The following is an 18,822-nucleotide window of genomic DNA, read 5'->3' as shown; positions in this document are numbered from 1 at the left end:
CCCACTGCACCTGCATGAGCTCCTGCTGCGCCAGGTCCCACTTCTTGATGCCATTATCCCGGGAGCCGCTGAACAGGACGTCCCCCTGGATGGCCAGACACTCGATGCCATCGTAGTGCGGGGGCTCGAAGTTGTGGGTGGGGCCGACGGTGCCCGTCACACACTCACCCAGCTGAAACATCTACGGAGGAGGGGTGGGAGGGAGGCTGGGCGCCTCACCAGGCTGTGGGGGGGGGCTTCCCGGGGGACAGGAACTGGGGGCAGGGAAGCTGACTCAAGGTGGGTTTGGGGTGTGAGCCTCCTACTAAATTTCCTTTTTTTTCCTACAAAGTTTTTTAATAAATAAATATAACACTACTTGTACTTTAAATAAAACCATTCATCATAACCCCACCACCCTCTTTCCCTTTTTATCCACTGCTTCCCAGCCTCCGGCCCTGTACCTACGCTTGCAATGACACAACCAGGGAGCAAACAGCACCAGCGCTGACTTGTGCTCTTTGTGGGTTGTTTTCATATTTATCGTGTAGTCAGTTGTGCTGCATCCCGTCCTGTGGGTTTTCCCTAATTTTCTTGCCTGTTGTTCTACCCGTAGACACTTAGGTTCTTTCTGACTTTTCAGCACGTGTACAAGATCACGCGGCAATCTTGGCCTTCTGCACAGACCTTGCTCCTTGGGGGTGATTTTTCAGCATTAAATCCCCAGGGGTCTCATTATTTCCCATGAGTCCCAAGGCAGTGGAGGGAGAGGGCCAAGGTAAGGAGAGCAGGAGGAGAACAGAGCCGCCACCGAGCCCGGCCTCAAGGTCAAGGTCAAGGACTTCTCCGTACCTTAACGTAGTGGTCCTTGGAGCCGGTCACCACCAGGTCGTGCTGGCTGGCGGTCTGGGCGACCGTCAGGCACATCACAGGGCCGATGTGGCCAGTCAGCTTGCCGACAGGCTGGAACCTGTAGGGGAGGAGAGGACCAGCTGGGGGAGGGTGGGGGTTGGATCGGGGGGACCCTGGGGTGGGGTTGGGGGTCTACCCTGGGGTGATACGCTGGCCAGGGGACTATCCGCCCTCAGAGCAAGATGGAGACCCAGGCACGAGCCGCCTGCAGCCCGGGGCCGCCCCGGGGGTCCCCCGCCCCTGCCCGGGCCCCTCCCCGACCTGTTGAGCTCCCAGATGCGGACGGCGTTGCCCGAAGCGGCATACAGCATGCTGCCCGAGGGGCTGAGGGCAATCTGGTTGATCTGGTGCTCTCCCTGAGCGCTGGTGATGGTGCGGGTGGACGCAGCCGCACAAGCGTCCCCTGAGACCACCTGGCCTGAGGACCTGCCCGTGAGGGAGAGAGGCAGGGTCAGAGGTAAGGGCTGGGGTGTCCCTCGCGGGTCTCCTGGGCTGGGTCCTGGCTCCTGCCCCGCCACCAGTGCGAGCCGGGCGGGACGACTTACGTGAGGGTCCGGACGCACTTGGCCGAGTCTCGGATGTCCCACACCTTGATGTAGGAGGTGGACACGGAGAACACGAGCCCAGAGAGGCTGCAGTACTTGATGGAGACCACGTTGCTGGGGTGACCCTTCAGAGCTGCGATCTCCTGCCCCGTCACCAAGTTCCACATCTTACAGCTGCGGTCTGCAAGAAAGCGGGCGTGAGCGGGGGACAGCCGTCACGGCCGGGGCCCGGGGAACTCACGTCCCCACAGCCACCGGGGCCGTCAAGGCCAGGGGAGGTGGTCCAGGGTTGCCCAGGGGACGGGCTCCGGGTCCGGGGGAGAAAACGTGCTCCCGCCTGCTCCCGTGGTGCACGGACGAGCCCGGCACTTCCCACTAGGGCTTCTCGGGCAAACGCCCACCAATGCCAGGTTCACGGAGCATCGCCGGGGCGCCGGGGCTGGAGTAAAGCTCCCGTGCCGGCCAATCACTGACCAAATTAACGAACGATGCCAAGCAAGTCTCAGGGGGAAGACTTGGAACCAATGAACCTCACCTCGATTCACAACCCTCTCCCTCCTGCCACGCAGGTGGGTGTATACACATTTCCCACTGTTCTATTAGCTACCTCCTGCACAGCTGCTCTTCCTGCCGGAAGGTAACGTTTTCTGACTGTCGCTGGGATTAAGAAATCGTAGGAAGTGCGCAGCCCTAAGCGCTGGGGTCGGGGAGGGGCTGAGATGAGCAAAGGCGGGGCACCTGACACGCTTCCTGGAGTTCCGGAGGCAGGTCTGGAAGGAGGTACTGGATGGAGACCCCAGAGCCAGCTAGGAGGGGAGGCCCGGGGTGGGGAGCCCTGAGCCCCGGCAAGAGACCCCACCTCCTCAACCTGGCGGCTGTGATCCCGTCTCCTGGGCAGCCCGCTCTGGCAAAGGGAGCGGGAGGGCGGGAGGCCCTGACCCCACCTGGCCGGTCCGGGTTCCGCCCACCTTTGGACCCTGTGAAGAGCAGCTCATCCGTGGCGTCCAGGCAGAGGATGGGCTTGGTGTGGCCCTCGGCCATGGAGACGCACTGCAGCGGGGCCGTCCGCGCGCCCCTGGCTCCTCCGACCGGGGTGATGATGCCCCTTCCCGGGAGAGAGGGAGAGAGGCGCCCGTCAGCCCGGGACTGCGGCCAGGCTGAGCGAGGCTCCCGGGTGAGGGACAGGCGCAGGGGCACTCGGGCTGTGGCAGGGGCTCCAGCCACAGCCCCCCAGGTCCGAGAGCCGCGCAGACAGGGGCCTGTGGTGCAGCCTCTCAGTTGCCATCCTGAGCACTCCTGGGGAGCAAGCCCGGCCGGGCACGGCCAGGGGCCAGGACACGCGGGAGTCTCCTCCATCGCCTGCCTGACCCAGAACCCAAGACACACACGCCCCCAGGCCTCAGCCGGGCGGGGCAGAGGCCCCAGAGCTGGATGGGCTCCTCCGGCACCTCGGCGTCCACAGGGAGGGTGGAGGAGTGCGGAGAGGGAGGGCGCCCAGGCCACCAGGCCGGGGCAGAGACGCGCGCATGCAGGCGTGCACGTCACCTCCACCTGGGCCCCTTTGGACCAGTGTGGTCAGATCCGTGACTGCCATCTGCAAAGGGCTAAGTCCCTCTGGGGAGCCCTGCTCAGCTCTGTGGGAAGAAAGTGCAGGCCCCTGTGGGGAGCGGAGCTGGCATGGCCCCATCCTCCCCACAAACACTCAGAGACGAAGGACGCCCGTCCTGAGCGGACCTGAGGACTTCGCTACACACCAGCCTCCTGGAGGGCCTGATGGTGAGGATTTATTTCCAACTGAGGGTCTTTGGGAACGAGCCCCTGGCCAAGCCACATGCACGTCTGAAACATGGCCTATTCTTTCCAAAGACAGCGCTGCCCCTGTGGCCGAGAGCGTCGGATGTGACCAATGTCCTGCCCTGCCCACAGCTGCTCGAGAGCCCCCGAACTCCACTGGCACCCCCACGGACGGCGGTCGGACAGGCCCAGCTGTCCCCGGTGTCGCAGGCACACGAACAGCCCCGCCCCCCAGCTCCCCGCTTCTGACGCTGGCTTGGGCCCAGGGGAAGTAGCCCAAGACAGCAGTGGGAAGACCCCAAGTTACAAGGATAACCCTCCGCCCATGGGAGGGGCCAGGGGGTGAGGGGGTGGCTGGCAGCCTTGCAGCCAGGGGCATCACCCCCGGGGGTACGAACAGTGAGTGGCGGTTGCCCCGGAAGAGCAGAGGGAGCCCTCAGCTCAGGGTGGCCCTTTCCCAGCAGGGGCTCAGGCCCACCAGGTCCTGGGACTTGCCCCTTGTTATGGGCAGCGGGAGGAGTGCGCGCGCTTGTGCGTGTGCGCGTGTGCGCGCGCGTGTGCGTGTGCGCGGGGCTGGCTGAGGGGAGAGAGGTCTCCTGGTACTCCTGGCCTTCGGGCCAGGAGACGTGGGCAGGGCCACTTCTCTTTCAGAGCCAAGGTCGGTGAGGGAGCCCCTGACACAGCTGAGTAAAAGCCGGGATGCTGAGCCCGCGCGACCCTCCAGCAGCCTTCCTCCAGGGCTCCGGCCCCCCAGGCTCCCGTGCCCGCCCCTCCCACCCGGTGACAAGCCACCAGAAGCCATGCCCTCCAGAGCCCCCAGCTCCAGCCTGGCGCAGTCAGAGGCCACGAAGCACCCACGAGAGAGGAACCAGGGGTGAGAAGGGCAGGAGGGGGTCTGGGGGAGCCACGGAGAGGAGGGGCCGCATGCTGAGGCCAGGGTGTGGGGAAGGGGGACAGAAAGGGAGCAGCGAGCCATTCTGTGTACCTCAGGACCTCCGACAAAGAGGAGTCGCTGTCATCAGACCTGGGGGCAGAAAATTAGCTGGATTAGGGGGAGAGAGGGACACACACGAGGGAGCAGAGGTGGCAGCAGCGTGGGGAGGTCAGAGAGGGTGGTTATTCTCTGCAGGGGGAGCGGAGAGAGGAGAGGAAGGAGGGCCTGAGGGCAGCGGAGAGGAGGTGGGGCAGGCGGGGGAGCTTGGGGCGGGGATGGGGGTGCAGAGGGGCAGAGGGGACATGGGCCTTGCTGGTCCCAGGATCTCGGCTGCCTCACTGCACAAGCTGGGGGCCCCCTGCCCCCTGAGCGACGCTGCGCCTCCTCCCACCCCTCCCAGGAGCAGGCCTCTCCCAGCAGAGCTTCAGAGACCTGCTGATCCCCGAGCACTGGCCCCACGGGCCACTGGACGGTGCCCAGCAGCTGCCTCTGCACACGCGGGCCCGACACCCGGGCCACCGGGACCAGGGTCTGGAAGCCCCCGGCGCTGGGATGCCAGGGTCCCACCCAGAGCTGCTGAGAGGGGCCTGTCAAGGTGTGAGGGGCCCCTGGCCGGCATGGGGGTCCCCTGGCTGGCGTGGGGGTCCCCTGGCTGGCATGGGGGTCCCCTGGCTGGCGTGGGGGTCCCCTGGCTGGCGTGGGCCGGGCTCGGTGCTGTCTTCCCGCAAAGGGGGCCACGGCAGGTTTGGGGCAGGAGCGATGTTTTGCCTCTGTGAGGAGAGGTGATGTAGGCAAAGGAGTAGCACTTTGTAGCCTGGGCTCCGCCAAAGGACAGAGGAGCTGTTAGAGCCGAGAGGAGCCCTCTGGGGGCTGCAGAAGGTTGGGAGTCGGGGGTGCCCAGCAGTGTGGGGGGCCTGGAGGGGAGCACAGGAGGGCCGGGCCTCTCCCTTCGCCACCGCGGAGGCCCACAAGTCAGAGATCCCAGGTTTGGGCCCAACTCGGCTGCTTTCTAGGTGTCCCGCGGCCTCTGAGCCTCATCTCCTCTTTGTAAAGTAGGGAAGGCAGTCCTCGCGGCTGGTTTATATACTTCGGGTGGAATCACGTGTGTGCAAGCCTGGGGCGGCGCCGGGGGGCGGTGCCCACCGCACTGGGAGGTGAGTGTCCAGCGAGAGCGCTCAGTAGGGGTGCGCTGACCCTACCATGTGACAGAAACGGGGTCTCCTTCTGCAGGGACCCTTCACAAGGGTGCTGGGGCGTGGCCTGAGCATTAGCGGGGGCGGGGGTGTGCGTGACTGAAGCGAAGGGAGGGGCTTCAGAGAAGAATGAGAATCACCAGAGGCAGCAGGGGCAGCTCTGGGTAGGCCCTCGGGGTGCCCGACTGCCCGGGCCTGGCCCCGTGGCTTCCTTCGTGCCCTCTCCTGCAGTCCCCACACGCTCAGGGGACTGGAGGGGTCCACGGGCAGCACAGAAAGGGCAGAGGTGCCAGGAGAGGGGCCAGCGCAGCACGCCTAGCGTCTTCCCGCTGCCCGCCCGCCTGCGGCCAGAGGCCGCCCGCAGCCTCCCTGTCCCCTCTGCGCCCCCCGCCCCCCGGCGCCCGGCTCTTACTTGTCCAGCGCCGACCCCTGGCTCTGGTTACTGGTGAGACGAGAGAAGACGTTTCGGTCGTTCCGGGGCCGGGTGGGAGGGGACGAGGGGGGCGTGAACCCCACGTCTGTGGACCTGGCAGGTGAGCAGGACAGAGCGGCAGCCGTCAGTCACCGCGCCTCTGCCCACGGGCATGCGCACACGGCATCGCCTGCACCACCTTCCGTCTGGTTGTGCGGCCGGCAGGGCGGGGGGTCCTACGGCCCAGCTCCTGCTCGGCCCCCAGGGGTTGGTCCTCGTGATCCGTGGGTTCCGCATTTGGGAATTAATTCACCTGCTCGCCAAAGCCTATCTGTCAGCCCCAAACAACACCCGCAGGGTTCCTGGTCATCTGCAGGCATGAGGACCCAAGCACACATCTTCCCAGCTGAGGTCGAAAGAGGTGGCCCTACCTCCCTCACAGTGCACACAGCGCCCTTTCCAGTCTATTTAGTGTCATGCTTTTCAAATTTTTGTGCTTTTGGTTGGTGATTTCAGTGTTTAAAATGGCCCCGAAGATGCTGCTGCAGGGCCACCTGGTGTCCTGAGCTCAAGGAAGCTGGGACGTGATTTACAGAGAAGATACGTGTTAGATGAGCTTCGTTCAGGCATGAGTTCTAGGGCTGTTGGCCCTGAGTTCAATGTTAATGAGTCAACGGTACATATTGGATTAGGTGTCTTTAAACAGAAACTCACATGACGGGTTGATGAAAACGCTGGGACCAGAGGCTCCCAGGAGCCCAGCCCTGTATTTCCCGGGAACAACGGCTCAGGATTCGCTAAGTCGTGTTCACGGTGACTTGACAACACAACTGCCACAAACAGCTCGACCTGATCTCCAGGGAAGAGTCCAAGGCCTCATGGCGCCACCCCTTCCAGCACCCACGACCCTGCTCTTTGGAGGGTGGTCCTCAGGCTCAGCCCATCCTCCCTCCCTTTGGAGGGTCATCACGAGACCAGCCTACATTCCCCCCAATTGCAACTCAGTGTGTTCTCTCTGTCACGGGGGGCGGGACGGTCTGTGGGGCCCCAGGTGCACAGATGCTTTTGCAACTCCTCCCACCAAAGCCCCATCTGCAGCCACGGGCATGGGCGGCTGGACCGGAAGGAGGGACAGGTGCATGTCCCCCTCCCAACAAGGCAGGTGCATGAGGTCATCCTGAGCCCCTGCCCTTCTACTACTTCGCTGTGTGACCTGGGGAGGCCACCAAACATCTCTGAAAATTAAGGTGACCCTGAGAGGCATCGGGATACCCGAAGAAGCCCGTGGGGCCCCATGAGTGAGTGGCTGGCCTCCTGGGGACTGTCCTCGGTCCTGCATCCCCTCCCAGGACTGTCCTTACTCACCTACACTCCGCCCACAGGACAAGACCTTGAAAGGGGCTGAGGCCTTCCAAGGACCCCTGGCCGTGAACGGGGCTGAAGCCCACTGGTCCTGTGACCAGGCCAGGCCACTGCAAATCCGCCCACACTGAGCTCACGGCAGCCGGCAGTTTTTAGCAGCGGCCTTGGCCACCAGCTCAGGTGCTTATGGAGAGACTGTTTCCTGAGCCGCAGCTGACGAAGTGAGGAAGGGGCCGTGGGGGGGCCGAGCGGGGCCGGATGAAAGTGTGCACGACGTGTACAGTGGGCCTCCCAGCGACTCCCGCCCCCAGGGTCTAGAACGTGTCCTCACCTGATGGGCTGCCCTCGGTCATATGACTTCCTTCGGGTCAGAGGGGACGTCTCCGCTCCTCGAGACTGCCGGGGGCTGGAATGCAGGGTCCAGTGAGGCCCGGGCCCGCCTCCCGGTCCCACCCATGCCCCCACCACTCGGCTCCCTCCTTACAAAGTGCTCCCTCTGCTGGGCAGGCTGATGGTCCGAGAGACCTTGTCCCGGTAGTAGGGGTCTCGGATGGAGAAGCCCACTCCGTCCTCTTTGATCTCCACGAGGGAGGCCAGGGACTTAGTGATGTTCTTGGTGGACACGTCCAGCGGGGGGCCCAGGCACTCGGCAGACACGGCCTTCATCTGGGCGGACAGCTTGGGCTCACCCTGAGACAGGAAGGGCTGGGTGGACCCACTGCCCAAACACGATGGCATAGAACGGGGAGCTGGGGGAACTCCAGCGGGGAGACGCGCCGCCGGCCTGAGGCAGAGGAGGTGATGGAAGGGCCCCAGCAGACACGACCCAGGCACGTCTCCTGAGGCTTCTGGAGAAGCCAGACCAACAGGAAATGCCTCTGCTGCCCTTCTTTAGACTTCGCAAACAGAATGGCAGGCTGACCTCTGCTGCTCGCCAGCTAATCAACTACTCAGAGGCTGTGCACAGGTCGCTGCTCCCAGTCTGCAGGGCTCTCCCTTCTCTCTTTACTCAGTCCTGTTTCGTGGTTCCGTCTAGTCTAGTAGTTGCTCCCTCAGTGTCAGACAGACCCCCTCCCTGCTGAGTCAGTGACCCGCACGCACAGTAACTAGACATCCAGGGTGGGTCCTTGACTCAGATCAGGAGGCAGAGTCTTGGTGGGGAAGAGGGTGAGTTCTGACAGCGAGGCCTCGGGCCATGATGATGTCATTCCACCCACTTCAAAAGGAATGGGCTGTAACGGGTCACACATCTGGGCACCCCGACCCTTTCCAGGTCAGACCCTTCTTGGCCGCCGCATCCCAGCTGGAGGCAATACTGGGTTGGGGCTGAGGGTAGGGGTAGAGCCCCAGGAAGGTGGGGACCAGGCTGCGGGGAGCCCCCCGCCCCCCGCCGCCTTCTGGTGGGGCTCACCTTGAACTTGAAGTCGTCATGGCTGGTGGAGCCTTTCATGGTGAACGACTGGGAGAAGCTAAGGAAAAAGCAGAGGAGGGCCAGGATGCCGACAGCTGATGTCCCGGCTCCCCGGGACTTAGGTTCATGGGTCCCAAAGAGCCCCCAAGCCCAGGCTCAGCCCTCGACCCCCCGGCAACCCCCCAACCCAGCCCCAGGCACATGCTCGCTCCCAACCTGGAAACTCACCTCCCCTCCGAAAACTCAGACACCTCCTCATCTGTGCTGGCGTAGCCGTTCTCTGCCGGGGAGGAGGGAACCGAGGGGTGAGGCCCCACCGAGCCCTCACCCTCCCTCCCACCTCTCACCCTCTGGGATCAGACTGCGGCTTCCGGGGAGCCTGGGGGAGGGAGGGTCTCTGAGGCGGGGGTCCCTGGGGGCCCCGAGACCTGCCCCCCGCCCTGTACCCTGCTGCACGTTGTGGATGAGGGCCTGCAGCTCGGGATGGGCCTCGGCCTTCTCGCGCAGGGCGTCAAGCAGCAGGTGGTTCTGGGAGGGGCCCGCTATGTCTGTCTGCCTCAGCCGTCCCTCCAGCAGCCGGATCTGGGCCTCCTTCTGGGCCACCTGCAGCCCCTGAGGGCGGGGAGCGAGGAGGCCTGGGGTTACCCCTCCCGGCCTGGGGCTGGGGGGGGCCCCCGTCACTGCCCTCCCAGGATCTGCTCCCAACCAGGCGCCTCCCCGCTAGCTCCCAGGCCCCAGCCTGTGCCCATCGCAGACCTGTGATGCACCCCAGCCCCCTTAATCTCCCCCGCATCCACGCTGTGGGGCACACTCCCTGTTATGGGCAGAATCGTGTCCCCAGAATGCACATGTAGATGCTGTAACCTCCAGGACCTCAGAATGTGACTGTTTGGAGATGGGGTCTTCAGGAGATCATTACGTTAAAATGAAGTCTCTAGAGGGCGCCCTAATCCCTGTGACCGGTGTCCTTATAAGAGGAGGAAATCAGGACACAGACACACACAGAGGGAGGCCCTCAGGAAGGGCGAAGCTGAGTCTACAGACCCAGGAGCGAGGCTCAGAGGGACCCGCCTCGCCTACACCTCGATCTCTGACCCCAGCCTCCAGGACCGGGGGCAGGAGACGTGTGCTGTTTAGGGCCCCTGTCCGCGGTGCTGGCCACCGCAGCCCCGGTGGAGGAACACGCTCCCGAGTGGCGAAGCAGAGCTGCGAGAGCTCCCTGGGCGGGCGAGGGCTCAAAGAGGCCAGGCCCCTCTGCCCCTTCCCCAAGTTGCCCCGCAGGCACAGACCCCAGGGGAAGGAAGTCCCCACGGCCAGCGCTCTGTCGGGCAGAGGGGACAGGGGACCAACACAGGCCAAGGGATGCCTTCTGTTCCTGCACAATGCCACTGACCCCACTCCTGGGTGGAGCACGTCTGTCTGGTCCTGTTGCCCCACCGGAAGCGTGCGCGCGCGCGCGCACGCACACACACACACACACACACACACACGCTGCTCCCTCCACCTCCGTGGGCTCAGGCCCGGCCCTACTCTGGACGGGCTTGCACCAGATGCCAGGGTCGCCCCCGCCGGAGGCCCTGCTGTGTGCCAGGTGCCACGCCAAGCCTCTGGCCCCGTCATCTCGTTAAAGCCGCGCACGCGGCAAGCCGTCACCCCGCTTTGCAGCCTCGGTGCTCGCTGGCGCCTGTGAGGGACGCTGCCGGGCGCCCGACCGGGCGCTGTATGCTTCGCCTCAAGGGCGGGTCCCGGGGCTGCCCGCCGCCAGCCTACCTTGTCGATGGACGCCTTGAGGAAGTTGTCTAGCAGGAGGCGGGCTTCGGCCAGGGAGCAGGAGCTGATGACCACCGACGTGTCTGTGGAGTCCAGCTCCTCCTGGACCGGGAGGCGGAGGGCCCGCGTCACCAGGGCTGCCGCCCCCAGGCCCCGGCGCCCTCCCGCTGCCCTGCCCACAGGCACCTTGGTCTCCTCCAGCTGCACAATGGTGGCCTGGCAGTCGCCGATGCTGTCGTTGATGTAGTCGATGTTGGCCGCCAGCACCTCGATCTCCTCTGCCAGCTCCTGCAGCCCCTTCTCCTCCTCCGGGCTCTCGGCCTGCAGCCGCTCCCGCTTCCTCCTCAAGGCCTCCTGCAGGAGGGACAGCTCCTCCCTTTTCTGGGGGGAGGGAGGAGGCCTCAGGCTGCTGCCCCGGCCCAGTGGAGGAGGGGCGGGGCGACAGAGCCGGGCGGGGGCGGGGCGAGGTGGGCACCTTGATGAGCCGCTCCATGTCAGCCTCCAGGTTGGCGATGGCCATCCTCTGCATGACGATGTCGACAATCCTCCGCTCCAGCGACTGCCACTTGAGCCTGGCGGCCTTACTGAAGCTCTGGCTGGCCCCCTTCTTCTGGAACTTCTTTCTGGGGGGCAGAGGCAAAGGGGCGGGGGCAGGACCACCCTCAGCCCCTGCAGCTGCGTGGAGACCCCGACCCAGAGCCGACGGTCGAGGGGACCCTGGCGCTTGCCTCCCCCAGGTGCTCCCAGCCGCCTCACCTGGCGGGGCGGGCGCCAGACACGGTGGGCATGGGGTGGTTCTCCAAGAAGTGGCTGATCTTGTGGTCCCACTGGCGCACGATGCTGGAGACGGAGCGCGCCCCCGATTCGGCCTCGGACGAGGTGGTACTGGCCGACACCTCGGCGCCCGAGTCCAGCATGGGTGACTTTGGTCCCACTCGGCCCGCCACCCGCTCAGACATGGGCTTGGCCAGACGCCTCAGTGCAGAAACCTGGGGGCCCAAAGGAGTGGGACCCAGTGGACAGGGTGCCCCCAGCCTGCGGAAAGGCCCAGGTTGGGGCGCGGGGCAAGGAGAATACAGGACCGCTCCGTCCTGGCCTGGGTTTGGGACTGAGAAAGGTCCAAAGGGTCTCCAACGTGAAATGGACACAAAAGAGGCTCCCTGTCCTTTTGAAAAGTTAACCACTGCGGCAGGCATCTGGACCAGAGCCTGCAGCCCACCCCCAGCCTCAGCACTCTAGCGGAGAAAGGCCCTCCCACGGGGGCCACCCCAAGTCAGCACGTGGCCAGAGGGAGCCGGGGCCACAGGGGGGTGCTCTCAGGACAGGGGGGCAGGGCAGGGGCCGTGGGGGAGGGGCCATGCTCACCTCCTGGGTTTTTCTCCTCAGGACCATTTCCTGCTGCCGCTTCTGGGACTCCAGAGCTCGGATCTGAAACTATGGGTGAGAGGAGAGGGTGGGGTCTACACCCGGGCCCTAAGCCCGTTCCACCCAGGCTGGCCCTGGAGGTGAGCGCCTTGTGCAGCTAAAACTCGCTGGTAAAGGGGACCCAGCGTTTGAGTCCCTTTCTCCACGAGGACACGTCTCTCGGCCTCTTCTCTCCACCACGGGCGAGGAGGCTGGAGCAGAGGGCTGGAAGCTGTTGGTGACCTGGGCAGGGTCCTACCCGGCGGTGGGCTCGAGGCCTGGCTCGGAAGCCCACAAGGACCGGGCTGGGCTCCTGCAGCCGTCCTGCCCTCCTGTGTAGGGCCGCGCCTCTCCTCGAAGCGCCACCGTCACCGCTTAGGCCCGTGTGGCCAGGAGGGGCAGCCAGGCATGCAGGGGGCCGGGGGCCCAGGGAACCTCACGGTGCCCTCACCTCCTGCCGCCGCTGCTCCTTCTTGAGCTGTGCGATCTCCCGGTTCCTCTTGGTCTCCGCCAGCCGCCGCCGGTGTTGCTCTTCCCGCATCTGCTTCATCAGGGCCACCTGGGACGGGGCGGGGGGCGGGGGGGGTTTGAGGGGAGGCCCGAGGCCTGCGTGGAGGGGCTGGCTCGGAGGATGCCAGGCCGGGGTGGAAGCCACCAGGTGGCAGTGCCTCAGGGGGTCTGGCCCCACCTTGTCCACAGGGGTCGAAGGTGTCCCACCACCTGGGCAACCTACCGAAAGGAGCGGCCTTACTGCCGGCCCAGCCGTGCAGGTGGGACCAGTCTGCAGGGTCCAGCCACGGCCCCCAGTGCTCTGCTCACAGCCCCTGGCGGTCCTCACGCAGAGCCACTGCCAGTGCCCAGACATTCTGGGACCAGCCTAAGTTGCTAGAGGCAAGTGGTCCTGCCTGGATGGAGCAGCGTTCTCTCTCCCATCCGCAGCTGAGCTGCCGACGGGGCGCGTTCCCAGGCCAGGTTCTCACGGTGATGACGATAAAAACCAGCATCATTTACTGAGCCCACACTATATGCCCAGCCCCGTCCTCATGATAATCAAACACGACAGGCATTATCACTCCTATTTTATAAATAAGAAAGGGGCCTCAGAGAAACAAAATGACTTAAAGTCAGAAAATCAGTAAGGGGTGGCCAGACTCCTGGCCCAGGTCGCTTTGCTTCAAAATCCAGCTCTTACCATGGCCGTGGGGACGGCACCAGGCAAGGTCAGAGCAGAGCTGGCGACCAAGCACAGAGCCTGGAGCCGAGCTCTCGGAGGGCCGGCCAAAGGCTCAGAGAGCATCATCTGGGAGGCCAGAGGTGACCCGGCACAACGGGGAGCCGTGCGCTGGGTCCTTGAAGCATCCACCCCCCGGCCCCAGAGCACAGAGTGCAAAGTGCACAGGGGTCAGACTCCTTCCATGTGACGGCGCCATGAGAATCAGGTGCGGGCTGTCCCTCCTCTGCCACTGAGGCCTCAGACACCCCAGGAATGTCACCAGCCTGCCCTGAGGACAGTTAAGAGAGGAAATGGCCCGGGAGGGAGGCTGGAAGGACTGCGCCGGCTTCTGCCTCAGAAGGCAGGCTGTGTCGGGGGGAAGCTACAGAGACGAGGAGGGCTCCCTGCTGCTGGGCCTTTGGGGGTCCAGAACAAATGCTCCCTCAAAGGGCTGACGCTGGCAAGAGAAGCCAAGCCTGGGCTGGAAGCGGACCCAAGCCCTGCCCACAGGGAGCTGCATGCACACTGGGACGGCCGCCCTCATATGGAGCCGGGGCCAGAGCCTTCCCGGGGAGGAACGTGTCTTTCTGGACAAAGGTCCATCTGTCCAACTCTGCCTGTGCGGCCGAGTCCCAGGGAGGTCACCACAGGGGTGGTGGCCTCAGAACGGGTGGGAACGCTCCAGGCAGGTGGCAGCACAGCACCCGAGGCCGGCACTGCTCTGAGTGTCTCCTCTCCTTAGGCCACCTCTGTAAACCGCAGGGCCTGCCCCTGAACTGTGGTGGCAGGGTCCTGGGCACTGGCTCTCGCGGCATCTGCTTAGAATCCTCGACGGCTGCCCTCAGTGCTTCTGACAGGAACCCTGGGCCCCTGCTGGGCACCCTGGGACAGCCCAAGGGTGCTCTTTTCAGCCTCTTTCCTAGGCTCACAAGAGCACAGTTAGCCGGGCAGAGCGGGGCCCCCGGCTGAAGGGCTGAGCAAGCTGAGATTGAAACCCAGGAACACGCAGGGACCCTCTGTCCTTCGCACAGATCCTGGGCATTATTATATTATTTTTTCAGGCTTCAGAGCCATAGAAAGATCCTCCCTCATACGGATCTACAGTAGAGTCACCTCCCGCTAAGATGACGGCCGGCCGGCACCAGCCAGGACCGCCTCGAGAGGTGTTAGCCAGGGAGCCTCCAGGGAGACAGAGTTAGGACGCAGGCAGAGCCCCCAGAACGCTCCAGGAGCTGCAGAGTGAGCAGTGCAGCCTCCAAATGGGGACAACCAAGGCCCTGGTCCCTCCCTCCTACCACCAGAGGGCGCCCGCCGACCCAAGTCCCCCTCTTCCTCCTGCAGCCCGGATCAGCATTTGTTGGTGGATGTCCCAGGGGCAAACCGGCTCCCTGGGGCCAGTGCAGGACGGACAGTCTGAGCAGAGCGAGACTGCCCCTTCTCCACCCTGGACAGGCTGATGGGCCCTGGATGTGTGGCCCAGGCGTGGCTGGGGACAGAGCCTGCCTAGGGGAGGTGGCTAGCCTGAGGGCTGAGGGTCCGCCTGTCAGAATCTGCATCACCACAGCGTCATCTCCCTCCGCTGCACACTGGTCAACGCCAGCCCAGTCGGGCGGTGAGGACGCAGTTACTACGGCACCGGGTGCTCCCCTCTGTGGGACCTGTTCCCAAGGCCAGCTGTCTGTAGCTCGCTGGGGTCCTGTCCCAGGGCCTGGTGCAGGGCTGCAGGGAGCCGGGGTACACGGGGGGCTGGGGCCAGGGCAGGAACGCGGACCAGGCAGCCAAGGGGACAGAGGACGTAAAGGCAGCACGGATCTTCGGGCCCAGGCGGGAAGGAGGACCCAGCCGGACGGGGAGGCATTAGAGACAGGAGCCAGACTTGAGCGCCCGGGACGACGGCAACTGGAAAAGGGTGGCGGCAGAGAACTGAGTCTGAATCCCAGCGCTGCCCCCGGAGGCGGGAGTCACTCTCCGAGGAAGTGGCAGTGACGCCTGAGCGGCTTTCTCCAGCTCCCCTCAGGACCGAGTGAGGTCGTGGTGCTGGGGGACTGGCGGAGAGCCACATCCAATCGTCACTACATAATTATTGTTATTATGAGTATAGGCAAATGTGGCACAGGTGGGAGGCCTCACGTGCACTGCGTGAGGGGCGGAGTCCCTGGGGACCCTCTCCTGCCCCTCCAGGGGTAAAGGTGCTTTCACCCTGGACAACGCACTAAGAGGACCGGGTCCAGGACCAGGATGGGGCTGAAACAGGCAATATCGTGTGTCAAGACAAGCAGCCACGCTGACAGCAATGATTATTTTTAACATGGTAAGTAGGTCTGAAACTACACCCCTGCCCCCACGGCCCCCTTTTGACGCCTTCATCTCGACCCCGCCCCCACTCACCCCAGCCCCGCCCCTACCTAGGCTTTCTTCATCTCGGCCCCGCCCCCGCCCCACCTTGGCCCCGCCCCCAGTCCACTGTGGCCCGCCCCCGCTCCACCTTGGCCACGCCCCACTCCCACCTTGGCCATGCCCCCGCCCGCCCCAGCCCCCGCCCCGGACCCAGCCCCCCGCCCCGGACCCCACCTTGGCCTTCTTCATCTCGGCCACCTCGGCCTGCAGCTTCTTGAGTTCCCTCTCGTAGCGAGACTGGTTCTTGAGCAGCCGCGCGTGCTCCTTCTGCGCAGCCTGCAGCTTCTGCAGGTCCCGGTTCATCTCCCGCAGCCTCTTCTCATAGTCCGCCTTGATCTTGTTGGCCTTCTCCTCCGTGTAGCACTCCATGGTACCTGCGTGCAGCGGGGCAGGGTCTGCGCAGGTCCCTGGGCCCCAGTACCCGGGCAGCCTGGGCTCCAGTGTCGGCGCGTGACGTGGGCGAGTCACACCCTCCTCCGCCCGTTCCTTCGTGTGAACAAGGAGGGGCTCGGACTAGACACCCAAGGGCATTCTAAGGACCTTGAAGGGGTGATTTCATCCTGAGATCTCTGAGCCCCTGCCCGTCAGCTTGCCATGAGGGGCCTGAGGACCACTTCCGCTGGCTCGGTTCTGACCCGTGATTGGAGGAAAGGGCCGGGACCAGTGGGAAGGGGAAGAGTTAGCAAGAGAAGACAGAGTGAGTGGGCTCGGGGAGAAGGAGCGACCTGGTTCTCCACCCTTGACCTTTCCTACCTGAACTGCCAACGTCTAAGAGACATGGCAAACTAGCAGGTGCAAACCCACCTCCTCGACCTCCACCCCCTCACCCAGCAGTCCTCCCCATCTCGGTATCTCATCACATCCTTCCAGAAGCTCCCTCCCTGGAGGCATCTCTGGCTCCCTTCTCTTAATCCCCCACCAACCAATCAACAGAGGCTTTCACTTCCACCTTCAAAATGGATCTGGAATACGACCACTTCTCACTTCCTCCTGTCCAAACCATCTCCCACCAGGACCTTTATAAGAGTTTCCTAACTGGTCTCAAGCTTCCACTTTTGCTTCCCTGCACAGCAGCCAAAGCGACCTTGCCAGAATGCTTTCAAAATTTACATCACAGGGCTTCCCTGGTGGCGCAGTGGTTGAGAGTCCGCCTGCCGATGCAGGGGACACGGGTTCGTGCCCCAGTCTGGGAAGATTCCACATGCCGCAGAGCGGCTGGGCCCGTGAGCCATGGCCGCTGAGCCTGTGCGTCCGGAGCCTGTGCTCCGCAACGGGAGAGGCCACAGCAGTGAGAGGCCCGCGTACCGCCAAAAAAAAAAAAAAAATACATCACACCCCTTAAAACCCCACACTTCCCATGTCCCTCAGAGAATAAGACAAAAATCCTTAAAATGACTGACACACCTGGTCCGACATTTCTCCTCTGATCTCCTTGACGGCTAGTGTCCCCTCTCACCGTGCTCCAGCCATCGGGGCCCTCGTCATGCCACCAACACGCCCGGTGCACGCCTGCCTCGGGGCCTTGGTATCTTCTGTTCCCTCTGCCTGCAATGCTCTTCCCCTCACTCATTCTCTCCAGAACTATCTCACCTCCTTCAAGTCTTTGCTCAGATGCCAGCTTCTCAGCAAAGTCTCCCACCACCATCCTTCTCAACACGCCCACCCCCTCCCCAGCACACCTTGCCCCCTTCCCTGCTGCATTCTTGCATGACACTCATCGCCCCCTGACATGCTATAGATCTGCCACTTATCTTATTTACGTCTGTCTCTCCCCACTAGAACGTGCGTTCCAAAATCTCTAGCATCTAGAACAAGGACCGCTCTGCAAGACGTACTCAATGCATGTTTGCTGAGTAAGCGAACGAACAAGTGGATGAGTGCGTGAGTCACGGGATGAAGGGGTTGAGAGCCATGTAAGGAAGATAACATTGTGAGGAGCAGACTTGTAAATGCGATCAAAGGAAACACCCAAGGAGCAAACTCAGGAAGAAAGGCTGAGGGAGTTCACCTTCATGGGCCTGGAGACAGGATTCTAATACTTAAGGCGATGGTAAAAATAATAGAAATGATAAACTGAGAACGTAGCAAAGGGACCAGAGTTGGACACAAGAACTTTCTGACTGTGGGTCTAAGTGCACACAGTCCAAGGTCAGAATGCCCCGCCCAGAGGCCCAGGTAACCCGGTGGTGCCCTTCTGACGGGGAGGGGCCCGGGGAGGGGGTGTGTGGCGGGTACGGGGCGGGGCTTCGCGGGGGCGGGGCCTCACTGAGGTTCTGCAGCACGCGGTCCCGCTCCAGCTGCGTGTCCCGGATCTTGTTCTGCAACAGGATCAGCTTCTCCTCGTACTGGTGCTTGAGCGTCTGGAGCCGCCGCTGGCTGTTCTCCAGCTCGTCAATCAGCTTCTGCTTGATTTCGATCTCGCACGTCAGGTCGGCCAGGTCAGCCTGGTAGTTCACCTCTGTGGAGGCAGAGACAGGCTGGACCGGGGGCCGGGGGCCAGGGGCGTGGTGGAGGGGACGGGCCTTCCCCTGGCCAGCCGTGAACACTCAGTGACCAGTGGCGAGAGGAAGTGACACATCCCATGGTGGGAAGTGCTGCCTGGTGGCAACACCCTTAAAGAGCTGCCCGGGAAGTGCGGGCCTGGGCCAGGGAACTGGGGGGTGGGGCGACCAGGCGTCCCACCCGCCTCTGCTGTGCCCCAGAGGCTGATGCCCACTCGCCGTGGACGACCTGGGAGCCAGCAGGGCTGGAGGAGGGAGAGGACCCAGAGCAGCCAGCAGGACTCTGGGTCGGAGCAGAGCTGAGGGACACACGTCCCGTTTAGAGGAGTGGGCTGCAGACCAGCCAGACCTAGGTCCAAGGCCCAGCTCTGCATCTCCCACACGGGGAGGCCACCAACCCTCGTGAGCTTGCTCTTCAGTGGTGACAAAGGGAGAAGACCTAACACCTCCGTCCAGGGTGGTTGTGAGGATGCAGAGGCCAGGCCCGTGAAGGGTAGAGCTCACCTCAGCGCCCGGCACCCGCGGGCGCTCAGTGAGAGTTTGCTGCTGCCATCGCGTCCCTGTTGTTTCTGCTACTACTGGTTTCACGTCTGAGTTCGGCCGGGACACCCGCTGCCGCAGCAGTTTCTCTGCGCCTGCGTGGCAGGCAGCCCCGCCCCGGGCAGCCCCACCCAGGAGCACGCACGCACGCACGCACGCACGCACGCACCCTTGTCCTCGGGGTCGGAGTCCGAGTCCACCAGGCTCTCCTCGCTGCCCGAGTCCTCGTCCTCACGGCCGCTCTCCTCCGGCTCCTCGTCCTCCTGGGCACCAGGCGCCGTCAGGAGGGTGGGGAGTGCGGGGTGCGCGGTGCTGGGGGGGCCTCCCACCCACGCCTCCCAACAGCCTGGGCAGAGCCCCTCTATGGAAGTCTCCCGTCCCCATCCCCCAGCTGGGAAGAGGGGCTGAAGGATGGACGTCACCATGGTGACCAGTCAGATACCGCGAGGCATAAG

The 18,822-nt window shown here is 63.9% G+C and overlaps 1 protein-coding gene across 4 annotated transcripts in view; it reads right to left on the bottom strand.

Annotated features, from left to right (window-relative positions):
* The window catches only part of KIF21B (kinesin family member 21B), a 47,944-nt gene that overhangs the window by 5,272 nt on the left and 23,850 nt on the right, over window positions 1-18,822 (bottom strand). For 2 of the 4 annotated variants that reach the window (XM_089906199.1, XM_089906189.1), the window contains exons 13-32: window positions 18,537-18,630; window positions 17,593-17,784; window positions 15,501-15,700; window positions 12,168-12,275; window positions 11,678-11,746; window positions 11,069-11,301; window positions 10,788-10,935; window positions 10,499-10,693; window positions 10,313-10,414; window positions 8,989-9,154; window positions 8,771-8,822; window positions 8,543-8,600; window positions 7,616-7,821; window positions 7,463-7,537; window positions 5,770-5,883; window positions 2,405-2,541; window positions 1,437-1,617; window positions 1,153-1,317; window positions 832-949; window positions 11-181 (exon numbers count right to left, since the gene is read on the bottom strand). In XM_089906199.1, coding sequence (XP_089762325.1) covers window positions 11-181; window positions 832-949; window positions 1,153-1,317; window positions 1,437-1,617; window positions 2,405-2,541; window positions 5,770-5,883; window positions 7,463-7,537; window positions 7,616-7,821; window positions 8,543-8,600; window positions 8,771-8,822; window positions 8,989-9,154; window positions 10,313-10,414; window positions 10,499-10,693; window positions 10,788-10,935; window positions 11,069-11,301; window positions 11,678-11,746; window positions 12,168-12,275; window positions 15,501-15,700; window positions 17,593-17,784; window positions 18,537-18,630 — 2,784 coding nt within the window. Of the gene's footprint in view, window positions 1-10; window positions 182-831; window positions 950-1,152; window positions 1,318-1,436; window positions 1,618-2,043; window positions 2,207-2,404; window positions 2,542-4,215; window positions 4,255-5,769; window positions 5,884-7,462; window positions 7,538-7,615; window positions 7,822-8,542; window positions 8,601-8,770; window positions 8,823-8,988; window positions 9,155-10,312; window positions 10,415-10,498; window positions 10,694-10,787; window positions 10,936-11,068; window positions 11,302-11,677; window positions 11,747-12,167; window positions 12,276-15,500; window positions 15,701-17,592; window positions 17,785-18,536; window positions 18,631-18,822 lie in introns of those variants that run through there. The other 2 variants (XM_089906183.1, XR_016391817.1) reach the window with 2 other exon arrangements.

This window comes from Delphinapterus leucas, chromosome 1, assembly GCF_059928025.1.
Source record: "Delphinapterus leucas isolate spDelLeu-1000000601 "Yukka" chromosome 1, BTC_Dleu_Yukka2, whole genome shotgun sequence".
NCBI lineage: Eukaryota > Metazoa > Chordata > Mammalia > Artiodactyla > Monodontidae > Delphinapterus > Delphinapterus leucas.
This window is presented reverse-complemented; position numbering and strand designations above follow the sequence as displayed.